General features: G+C 39.1%; 2 protein-coding genes across 2 annotated transcripts; both read right to left on the bottom strand.

Annotated features, from left to right (window-relative positions):
* Positions 1-947: 947 nt before the first annotated feature.
* Positions 948-1,877, bottom strand: LOC126369781 (uncharacterized). The gene has a single exon (XM_050014345.1). It carries the CDS (start codon positions 1,875-1,877, stop codon positions 948-950), a length of 930 nt encoding a protein of 309 aa, XP_049870302.1.
* A 9,154-nt stretch (positions 1,878-11,031) lies between these two features.
* Positions 11,032-12,356, bottom strand: LOC126369881 (retinol dehydrogenase 13-like). The gene has a single exon (XM_050014478.1). The coding sequence runs from the start codon at positions 12,041-12,043 to the stop codon at positions 11,087-11,089; it is 957 nt and encodes a 318-aa protein (XP_049870435.1). The 5' UTR covers positions 12,044-12,356; the 3' UTR covers positions 11,032-11,086.
* Between the last annotated feature and the right edge of the window lie 560 nt (positions 12,357-12,916).

Raw genomic sequence — 12,916 nt, 5'->3', positions numbered from 1 at the left:
TACAAATCTCTGAAAAGTTTGGCCGGCGTTACGTAACCCAAAAGTCATAAACGGGAATTCGTATAATCCGAAAGGCGTGGTTATCGCCGTTTTCGGTATGTCTTGCTCGGTAACTGGTATTTGATTGTAAGCTTTAACCAGATCGATGACCGAGTAAAACTTACAACCGGACAAACTATGAGAAAAGTCATGTATATGACGAATCGGATACTGATCCGGGATGGTCCGGGCGTTTAGCAGCCTGTAATCGCCACACGGACGCCAGCCATTATCCTTTTTGGATGCTAGGTGTAGTGGGGATGCCCACTGGCTGTCTGATGGACGTGCGGTTCCGTTGGCTAGCATGGTGTCAAACTCCTGCTTAGCTATTTTTAGTTTTTCAGGTGCTAAACGGCGCGGTGGACATACGACCGGAGGTCCTGGTGTCGTGCGAATGTGGTGAGTAGTGTTGTGTTTGACGATACCCGGAGTACCAGCAGGGCGTGTTATTTCCGGATATTCTGACAAGATATCATAATACCTACCGCTACCACCAGTAGTAATTTTTACGCTTGATACAAGACAATCTGACTTTTTATATATAGATGTGACAGTGCTGATATTAGTTAAACCATCGACGAGCCTTTGTTTACTTACATCTACTATTAGGTTGTAAAATGCAAGGAAATCAACCCCGATTATGGCCTTCGTGACGTCAGCCACGACGAAGCGCCACGGGAAGTTACGGCGTAGTCCTAAATTTAAATTTAAATGAATATAACCATACGTGTCGATGATCGAACCATTAGCAGCACTGAGTTGGTAATCAGTTTTACAACGGCGTTCCTTAAGCTTAGCCATTGGGTACACACAAATGTCACTCCCAGTGTCAATTAAGAATTGAATGTTGTTGGCGTGGTCTGTGATGAAGAGGCGACCCATAGTGCTCTGGCAGTCTTCCGTCGCCGCTACTGACTGCCCGGGAAGTTTCCCGAGTGATAATCGCAGGGCTTTATGCACCGGTTCGCCTTCGCTCCGTGCTTATTGTGGAACCAGCAGATGGGGTGTCTCCGATAACTGGATTGTGATCTGCGTGATGATGATCTGGAGCGGTTCCTGGCCTCGGACCTTCGTTCTCTGGATCGTGGTCGGTGCCTGGCTTGCATTGTCAGGGCGCAGACTTGCTTCGTCAGCTCCGCTACCTGACGTGCCAGCTCGTCGATCGGTGATGACGATGATGATGTTGACGCTGCTGCGACCTGCTGCGAAGGCGCCACGATGTCATTTACCCGGTCGGCGAGTTCGGCCAGGGCATCCAGGGACAGGGTAGGCTGGGACGCAACGATTGGCTGCAACCCAGTGGGAAGACGGCTCGTCCATATAGTTTTAAGGAAGTCCTCTGGTATTGCTGGTCCCGCTAAGTGCTGGAGGTGTCGCAGGAATTGTGATGGCTTTCGGTTACCCAACTGCTCGTGCATGAGTAACTGTTTGACCTTATTTTCGCGGGACACCGAAAGCCTCTTGATAAGCTCTTCCTTCAGACGTTGGTAACTGGCGGGGCCAGTGAGAACGTCTTCAACTTCTGCCGCAAACTGCCTGTCCAGGGTGGCCAGAATATGATAAAATTTGGTTGCGTCATCAGTGATATGCATTATTGCAAACTGACCTTCAACTTGTGCGAACCAAACTGTCGGTTTTTCTGGCCAGAATGGCGGTATACGCAACTGCACCGGAGATGGTCCGTTTGCTGCCGGTGGCGGTAGTTGCGCTAATGACGGTGCCGGTAAAGTGGGCGTCGCCATCTTGATGTGCTTGCGTCGTGGTCGCGTGTTAACCCCGTCCTCTTCGCTTTCACTGGACAACGTCTGCTTCGACTCTTGGTACTGCGGTTCGTCCATGGGTCACCAGTTTGGTCTGTTCGGGGGCGTAGTGTCGTTGAGTGCCAGTGGTAACGGCGATAGGCTTCAGCAATAGGCAAATTGTGAGGTAGAAAATAGAAAGTCCGGTTTACACACTGCAACGTCACTTTAATCCACACCAGACACAAAGTTACAGAAGGAGAAAGCACAAGAGTCACAGAGAGGAAAGTAGAAGATAGACAGTTCAAAGCGGCAAAGCAATTCAGCACGGCGAATACAAATAACATAAATAAAGAATCGCGTAAATCGCGTAGGTAGCATGCGAGCCGTCGAGTGGCACAGGTTCTGCGTCGGATCGGTACAACTCGACTGGCGAGCGACCGCGCTGAGGAATGCGCCCGCGCGCCGCGTAGGTATGGAGTACCTACGCGCTACGGCGCGCATCTTCACTGCTATACTGCGGATATCGCCCGGCTTTGCTTGTAAATAATTTATAATTATTTCGTTTTGTGTTTCTGTATGGTGAATGAATGAAAGTGTGGTGTGTGTGTGTTATGTGTGACTGTGTATTATTGTATATATTAAAATGTAAATTATAACAAGTCACCTACAAAGTTTTATCAGCGTCTACGTAAACGGTCACTTGTACGCAATAAAGTTTCATTCAGTGTGTCATTGAGTGCATTCGGTCTGATTACCGCCATGCATCGCTGGGTGGCGTGATAGCAACACTGCATTTTCTGAAGCGCACAGTTTTTTGCGATCTGAAAAAATATTGCTCGCGAAAGAGCGAATGACACTCGCTTTCATATCACTAAGTTGTGACGCTTTTATTTTATGTCCCCGCGTATTTTATGTAATGGTTATTTTGCTGGATGCTATGACCGCCATTTTAAGGGTGACTTTAGGTCAGAGAGACCTTTATTGTTTGGGTAAAAAAGTAACTACGGACAAGAGACACGAAAGATTACCTACTCAGGCATCATGTGACGGACGCTTCATAGCAAGTGTATTTTAAAAAAACCTCTTAAAAGCTTCTTTTCAATTCGTACTATCCCGAAGATCTTCTTTTGTGGCTTATTGTATATTTGGCCCAGATGCCATTAACTACTTGGCCGGACAAATGGGGACCGCTGAGGGCTCTCACCCATTACAAAATTGAAAACAACAGGCCAGAGGCTCAGGGCGTCCTCTGAGAGGAAGAATATTTGAAAGAATTAATCGATCCTAATGGGCCGATAGCGTTAAGCGCTGAATGAGGGAAATCGTCGACCACGCCGGCGGGGACTAAACGTCAAAACACGAAATTACTATGGAATTAGTTTGAAAAATGTCGGAGTTATTATTAAGTTTTATTAATTACAATTCATAAATAAGTTAAATAGAAAAAAAGAAAACGTTTTTCGTTAGTTTTAGCTCTGTCTTTATGTAGTAATCAGAATTTCATAATTTATCTTTAACCTAGTACATGAACCAATTGATTCATTCCAGTCTAGATGTTCTAGTGTGTTTGACTCCCGAGATCAGGATTCAAAGCCCGGTTATACATTTAAAAGTTAACAACAGTTACGTCTAAATGCATATACCGAATATACGCTGCTTTTACGAGTAACCACAAAATATCAATCCAAGCTCTGTCTGTGTTCTCAATTCAAATGTAACCTGGCCTAGTCGGATTGATATGAAACATTTCTCATAGGGATGGATGTTTTGTTTGTTATAGCACAGAATAAATAATAGTACTATTATACCTACTAGGTGGATATATTGATAGAAGTTTTGATGTTTGTTTGTACGTATAGGTACGATACCTGCTATAAGGGAATGCTATTTGAGTGTGCTGGTGTAAGAGAATCGGAAATGCTATAGTTATTATGTAAGTACTTTTATAGGCGCCTTCAAATTAGTCATTAATTAGTAATGAGCGGCGCTGTAGCCGCGCGACACGCTTAGTATCTTGTATCGAACAGTGCAACCGTCGCGCAACAGTAGCGCTACAGTAGGTAACGCGACCACAGATTAGGTATTACTTATGACGCGACTAATTTGACGGCGCCCTAATTCAGGTAAGATGGATACATCCATTGTTTTAAGTTTACGCGGTTATTATCATAATTAAAACACATAATAACGGGTTCTTACCGCGTTTAAACGGGGATATGAGACTCCCGATATTCGATACAGTGTCGAAATATCGGGAGTCTCATATCCCCATTTAAACGCGGTAAGAACCCGTTATTATGTGTTTTAATTAAGATTGTATCCAGTGATGTGTCGTTCCCGCGAATGTTTCCACTTGGTAATGTTCTCGGCTGTATAAAAGCACAAAACTTATGTAAAAAGAGCCTTATTACCTAACCTTTACGCAGATAAGACCAGAGCACAAACAGAACGAACAATTTAAAAAAGAAAAGCAGCCATTATTGTTAAAGAGTTCTTACAACGAGAACATTTCCTCTTTCGGAACATTCATACACATACGTCGTCATATATTATCAAAGATTTGATTCCAACTAGTCAAATCAGTTACTTTTTACTAAACGTCAAAACACGAAATTACTATGGAATTTGTACGAAAAAGCACACTGTGACGTCATAGAAAAACGTGACAAAATGTCGCAGTTATTATTACGGATTTCTTGATTAAAATTCATAAATAAGTTAAATAGAAAAAAGAAGGGCGGAAGGCAAGAGGGAAATCGGGCGGAAGGCAAGAGGGAAACCACTGCCCTATTTTTCCCTAAAAAGTAGCATGGATAATACTACACCGACAAGAGCGTGGCTCTTAAATTAGTGATGATGAGAAAAAAGAAAATGTATGTCGTTCGGTTTATATCTATCTTTATTTAGTAAGTAATCAGAATTTCATAATTTATCTTTAACCTACACGTACACGACCCAATTAGTCTACTCCGGAACATTAGGATTCTCCGTGTCATCGGTTCAAAGACACACAAAGATAAAAATATACAAACATTCAACTGGGAACTCAACCGAGAACCTCGCGCATATGTGGGTCCTAATTTGTCATTTCTAGGTATGTGTATCGTGCATCAAACAAGGTAACTGCTTGCGGAAATTAAGTACTACTGCATACTTACATAAAGTAATTTGTAAGTCACTTACCATCACGCTATGGCATAATATACTTAATGGGTGAATGTATTTATGTACAGCCGTATTTTATAAACAAAACAAGAACTAGAAGCAGGTAAGTCCAATATTAAAGCGACTTATCTCACCTATCTGTCCTAGTGAGGTATGGCCTTTACGGAAAGTTACGACCACCACGTCCAGAATACCAAGGCGGGCAAAACCACAAGTACACTTGTATTTTACCATATTGAAGAGGACTTAATCCGCAGGTTATATATACAGGGTGTTAGTTACATCGTAGCGAATACTAAGGGGGATGATTCTGAGCATGATTCTGAGTTATTATCAAGTGGAATTTTCCGTCGCAAAATTCATTTTATTTTCTTGACTCAGAATAATGAGCTGAAACATCCCTCTCAATATTCGTAACGATGTCACTAACACCCCGTGCAAGTACATACAGATAGCAATACAAGTATTAGCAAGTGGAATTTGCTGTCGGAAAATTCATGTAAATTTGTGTGTCTATTTAATTATTTTCAGTTCCATACGTTTACTACGGAAAATTTCACTTGACATTAACTCAGAATCATGGCCTGAGTAATCCCGCAAAGTTTTCTTACGATGTTACTATTGACATGCGCGGGATAAGCTGTAAGTTTTTACTCATTATTTTGTCTATTTTCCAGTCCAGCCATAAGAAGTATTTAAAAAAAATGAACTAACCAAAGAGCCCAGCCGGTGCAGATGTTCAAAGCTGTCGCTAGGTCATTCAAATATTTGACTGTAGCTTGTCACGCTTAGCAAACAACAGTATCTGCAGTGCAACTTGCTTGCTCTAAACCGGAACAGATTCGCTACTACAACGAGATTTGTTCCATATGAGGGAATGTTATTTGCGCAGCTTGGTCCTTCGATACACAAATTTTATTATTTTTTATTTATTTACATTTTTTATTATTTATTGACGAGCTCGATGGCGCAACGGTAAACGCGCTCGGTCTGCGATTGTTGAAGTTAAGCAACTTTCGCAAAGGCCGGTCATAGGATGGGTGACCACAAAAAAAAAATGTTTTCATCTCGAGCTCCTCCGTGCCTCGGAAGGCACGTTACGCCGTTGGTCCCGGCTGCATTAGCAGTCGTTAATAACCATCAATCCGGACTGAGCCCGCGTGATGGTACAAGGCCCGATCTCCCTATCCATCCATAGTGGGGACGTTAGTGGGCTGATGATGATGATGATTTATTTATACATTCAGACATTACAGTAAAAACTAATTCGACTAAAACAACCACATATTACACAGAAGCAGTAAACAAGTTTTAAATTACTTTAACACGGATAATAGCGAAAACATCTATGTGAATTTGCCACCGAAAACATCTATACAAATTAACGTTGGGTTCATCTTTCCTCTTCTCTTCTATCGTGTGGGTTATTATTGAGCCGCCAAAGGCCCCTGACATGGCTCATGTAACGACTACTAACTTGCATCAGTATGTATCCGTCGGGATAGGGATAGTGTTTCCATGAGTCATGTCAGAGGCCTTTCGCGACTCAATAACCCCAATACCAGGGTTGATGATAGAAGAAGGTTAGGTTCGGGTCCACCCTATCAGATACCTTTGCGAGACGTACATGGCTCCATCCATCACAGCACAAGCTGATCCATTTCCTTTTGCCCGTATTCATAATATTCGTAATTAAATTCTAAAGAAAATTATAAACTGTTACTGGCAATAAATTTAATTTTATTATTATTCTTTATCTATTCTTATGCTGTACAAAAGTAAGTATAAAATATACTTACATATTTTTTTAGAAACCATGCCATAGCCAAAAAGAACTGCATTTCGATTGCATCAGCTGAAAGAAAGATCATTATTACAGCTTAAACATAGAGATAGAGATATAGAAAGATGCACTAAAGGTCTGTTCTGAGAACTGAATATCAAATGTAACACTTTTGCGCGATATTAAATTGTACAGTTGAGTTTATAACTTCGTGCAACATTTGGTGTAGCTTTGAAAATATGAAATCAAAATGTTGCTTTTGCAGTCACAGGCACTACGCACTGTTTCCTAAAAAATCAACTTCAGAATCCAGCACACTTAACGTGACCTTTTACGAAATATTAATAAAAATATATCTTACTCATAACTCATGATATTGTGGTTTAGGAATACTTACATAGGAATGAAACAGTGAAAAGCTGAAGTTCTCGAGAATCTCTCACATTACGTCTAAATTTTTATGGATATATTCCTAATATGAAGACATATTTCCATCTTACCATTTTTCCGCATAGGTATCGTTACTTTAGTAAGAAGTAACCAAGACCGAGAGTTACTTTAGTAACGATACCTAAAAATGAAGAGTACGATCCAATGAAGAGTTAAAACTCTTCAGCATGAACTCGATACTCGTCACTATGAACACTGTCTCTCAAGAAATGTTCAAAGATACATATAATCCGGTACTAAGAATACTTCAACGACGCCCGGCGAAAAACGGAGCAGAATATGTGACGATTCTTAACTCGATACTATTTCCACGATTCTATTTTTTATCTACGCTCGGGACTTCGTTTATATGAAGGTATTCTACGGTCAAACGACTTTTAACTCCGCTTAGCGTTTACACTTATTTGTGACTTAGGTTTGAGTTTAAATAAAGCTCTAAGTTCAAATCTGTCCATTAGATTTTGTTTTATATTTCGTCATGTTATATCCACGAATTTTTTTTTTTAATTAAACCAATTGTTTTTAATACTTACCTTGAGAAATTCTGCAGTTCTTCTCAACTTAAGTAGACAAAAAATGGTTACACAGGCAGTTACTGCGCTTTATTACCAGTACATTGATACGTAGCAGCAAAGTACATCAGTTGACAAAGGCGAGCGCGGCAGAAATAGAAAGTGTCTCGTCACGGTTTTAACCCGAGATGACCCTCAGACCGCATGTTGTGCGCACAACGATACATGTACGTTGATACGACCACAACTCCACCAGGGAGGTGGGGTATTCTGTAAATCAGATGTACCACCAACGAGATTTATGTGCAAATAAAATGACCACAAGAGAACGCGGCCATCGCTCGGAATTATTTCAATTTAACGCCGGCACACTGCAGTAAATTAAAGTAAACTGGCCGCGTACGTAAACGAATGTGTCATAATTTTATTAATTAATGGCAAGTTGGCAGCTATCGGAAGGAAACTGCGCATAATTGGCCTGTTTTCCATGTGAATTGATTTTGTTCTGTATTTAACGTAATTAACAACATTCTCTTATGGTATTTCTGACCGATTATCAGTCGTTGAAGTGTAAGTACGTAATATCATTGATTAGTTTGATTGAGTAGACATAATAATTATAACATCCGTAGACAAGGCTCACTAACTGGTCAGAATTTATAAGGAAAGACTATCCTGTAGTATACTAATAATATTCTGTAGTTTAATATATTATTATATATTACAAAAGCTATAAGTAGGTAATTGTCATCAAGACATAATAAGCGAAAGGATCATAACTAAGTACTTATGTATTTACATGTAGAGAAAGAATGAGCGTTCGAATTATAATTTTTAACGAAAACAAATAGTAATATAGATATTCTTAGATATCTGAAGTGAAATTGGTTTTTAAATGTCCTGAAATGACTATAATTTGAAATAGAACACCCGTTAGCATTTCAGAAAAACCTACGAATAAATAATAAGTCAGGAAGAGTAACAACGCTCACAATTTAACGCCACTAAAAGGTACACTGAGTGGGCGGAGCTTAAAACGACTACTCGCACCTACTTCAATCTGCCACGCGCCGTCAGTGACGTATGTCTTTGCTCGATTTATGCTCTATTTCCTACGAATAAATAATAAGGAAAACAATTATTCAATCTAATGATACGTCCATCTCGTTGAACTGCCAGCCGCCAAGTGAGTGGTCGCCGGGTCTCGCGCTCCTGACATCCCCACCCCTCTTTACAGTTCCTTATTTTGGGGTAGGGGAATCTCTAAGAATGTATTCACTATGTTCTAACAATAATTAACAACAATGCATGACGTTTCTACACAGGCAGTTACTGTTCTAGGTCTGTCAAGGTCGTCAAAGGTAAAAAACTTTAAAACTCGTATAAGTAGTACCGACAGCATAATTATGACCTTGTTACTTATTCAAATATTTACTTAAGAATTTAAGAGTTTTTGTTACTTACGATGATAAAAATAATAACTATTCTAATAATATCAGCCATGGTTATTTAGGTATAAAATAATGCGCGATTTTCGGTACGTTAAAGAGTTTAAAATTCGATGTAGGGCCATACTTCTGAGTATTTTTTTCTATTAGATACATTTATATACTTTTAAACGAAAGAGCATAAATAAGCATAAAAAGCTATGAAACCTTTTTAAATAAAAAAATTGGAACGTTTAAGCAATAGTCCTATTTATTTTATTATTATTAGGTATTCCATTCTTGTCCTATATACCTATCTCTTATAAAGGTGCTACATACTAAACTACCACTACTATTACTGAAGGTAGCATACTATTGTGTTATGTAGGTACCTAACCCACATAGTAAGGGACTTACCAGGCTACGATCCTCAAAAACAATATAGATGGCGCTGTACAGTTTTTTCTTCGTTTAACCTTCTAATTACATGGATAACAGACAATGCATCTTTTATCTATGTTTTTGGGTATAAATGATGACCCTTTTTATTACACCAAGGCACAATTAAATCTTCCATCCATTATTATTCTGATTAAAATAAAGATAAGAAATATACTTACGTAGCAAAATAAGTAATCCAAATATCGAGCAAAAAATAATTTTATATATGCTTCTGCTATTACATTGTATTTTGGAATAATTATGCACGCGAGTAATGAAAGAAATGGCAATTATTACGTTAAAGCTGTACAGAGCTATCTGTATTGTTTTTTGGTGGAAGTAGCCTGGAAAATCCCTCATTGAATATGCTAATACAGTTTACATAAAAATCTTAATAAGGTGTTTTTAAAATGAATATCTTACATTGAATTATATTTACAGAATGGACCTATTACACGTTGCGTATCTGCAAATCAAGGAATTTACGGTTCACTGAATATATTATGTACATTACAATCAGTTACCGTAACTGAAACCGATATAATAGTTTCGAATATTGGCGTTGTCTTAAATGAAACATTGTTTGTGCCCGGCGACAACTACATTCGGAATTACGTAACGGCTCATAAATAATTGATAATCATTCAAATTACGCACCTATTTATTTGCTTTCGTACTTCCTTAAAAATCTGATATCCATTACCGAAATTATTTAATATCTGTATCCAAAACCGAAAACCAAAACTCATATTCATAAAATAACTAAAAATTAGACAGAAAGGCCACGATTCCAATGCGTATTCTACAAAATTCCTTGAAGCATGGAACATTTTACTTTTGTTATACATCATACCAGTGTCTTTATTAGGTATTATAAACTCTAATACATTTTAACAATTAATTGCTTTACATAGTATTTACTTTCGTCATTATCTACATGTATAGGAACAAAACTGTACTGTATAAGATTATTATCATGATTTGCAATTTTCGTTAGATAAGTACTTATCATAAAAGGAAAACCTACAATACTTCATGAAATTATAATCACTCCGATAAACATTTTCGTATCAATCATACTTACCAGGATATTTTTTTTACATGCAATCAATGTATAGTACCTACTTAGTTAAACTGTTATATAATACCTAATAAAATAGTAATCAATAGGTGTATATTGTTGTTTAACAATTAAAAGGTATCACCAGCTATTTCGTGGTCATTAAATATACCTAACCTATAGTCTGAGACATAAACAAAACTCATGTCCTTTTTAATATAACTAGCAGACATGTAAGAAATCGGCATTCGAGAGACCTTAGGTGACTCAATATTAACTCTCACACCAGGGTTGGTGAAGTCAACCTTGCAACCCACGCGTAGCTACTAGCTCTATGCAGGAGCCTTCTACTTAAACTATCCGAATGTTTGGAATAAGTTAGTAACTTGCAAGCATAATGAAACAAAAAATAAACGGTCCCAATTTTTATAATACTAAATTCAGTCACAGTCGCTATTTATCACTACTTATTGAGCAGGTACTGTGTATTTTACAAGTCTTTCAGATTCAACGAAAAGTTTCTTTGCCAGTTCCGGATCTTGGGCCAACTTGGACGGCTTCGCTTCTCGACAGTCACTGAAGTACTTGCCACTAACAGTTGCCACTTCTGGAGCCACAGAGAGGAAAATAGACGTCTGTGACGCCTCCCACACCGTTTGAAACATAAACCCTACAATTCCACCAACTATAGCCCTCACAATAGCACTAGGAATGTTCTGAAAAATATTCGTCGATGCAACACCCGGATGCAAACAGTTCACCGTCACCCCCGAGCCTTCCAACCTCTTACTCAGCTCTTCAGTCATTAAAATTAGAAACAATTTACTATTGGCATAAACTAAATAATCACTCCAGTATTTTTCCATATTCAAGTTCTCAAAGTCCATCTCAGCGTACTTGTGCATCAGAGAGGAGACGTTTATTATGCGACTAGGTGCAGAGGTTTTCATAAGAGGCAGCAACAAACAGGTCAGTAGGAAGGGCGCGAAGTAGTTGACTTGCATGCCGACCTGCAGCCCGTCCTCGGTCTTGTAGTTGCCGAGCCCGCCGGCGCCGGCGTTGTTAATCAGCACGTCCAGACGCTTCTCATTTTTTATAATTTGTTGACAGAATTCCCGCACGGACCGCAGCGAGGACAAATCGAGCTGATAAAAGTCTACGTCCGCGTTGCCAGAGAACTTGACAATTTCTTCCTTAGCTTCCTCCGCTCGCTTCACGCTTCGACAAGCAATGAGCACACGCGCCCCTCGACTTGCCAGGTCTTTCGCCGTTTCCAGTCCAATTCCGCTATTCCCTCCCGTAATTAACACTACCTTCCCTACCATGTGCGCACTGGACTTACATATTCCACAAGTCAATTTCTGATACACTTTAACACAAAGTACAATTATTACTATAACTCCTAAAATTGTCCACAGCACCATTATGAAGAATTATGATTTAGACCTTCATTCAAATTATCCGCTTGGCTCGAGGTACGCGACAAAAATATAGATTGAAATAGTCGACTAAGGAGGTCATTCGAATAGCAGTACGATAAGTCACGGCACCGGTATCTTGTCCTAAACGCACGTGTTCTGATAAGAAATGATAAGACTCGCAATCACGATATTCAATGAGATTATCAAAAACAACGTACGTGTTGTTGTGGTATTCTTTGTGATACTACTAAACTTGCTGCCAAAAGTGCGTGCGCGCAGCGAGTCGTCTCGTCAGATTACGTAACGTGCCAATGAAATGCCACTCTAAACCCGATAGTGCTCTATAAAAATACGTAACTACTGCTAACGACAAGAAAATACTCGCATAGTGGATATCGATTTACAGTTATACATAGAGCAATAAACAGTTATTAAAAAATGCATTTAAAACGTTTGTTTGCATAAATATTTTTCGCTTTATGCTGATTAATAAAATATGCATGAATAAATGAAATGTTATACGTATCAAACCTGTTATATCACCTAATACTTACTTCATACTATACCAGATTAGTCTAGTAGTCGCGCTTACGAATTTGACGGTAACAACTTAGCAATTTAATTTTTCGTATTCTTTGCTAATACGTCCCACTCAGTTAGCGTGAAATATTTTCCTTATCCCCTCGAGTTCATTGTTAGGATATAGCAAAAGACCTTTACTTCACTTATTCTCTATAACTTGTCGCCACAAAAATCTTTGAACATCAACTTGGTGGGGCTGTTTGATGAAAACCAACCTAGCATTTGTATCCTTTTGGAAATCATTTACTTTCATATTTCTTATTATTGTTTTCCTACCACAGATCATCAGAATAC

The sequence above is a fragment of the Pectinophora gossypiella genome, chromosome 9, assembly GCF_024362695.1.
Source record: "Pectinophora gossypiella chromosome 9, ilPecGoss1.1, whole genome shotgun sequence".
Taxonomy (NCBI): Eukaryota; Metazoa; Arthropoda; class Insecta; order Lepidoptera; family Gelechiidae; genus Pectinophora; species Pectinophora gossypiella.
The sequence above is the reverse complement of the archived record's forward strand: the minus strand, read 5'-3'. Positions and strand labels throughout refer to the sequence as shown.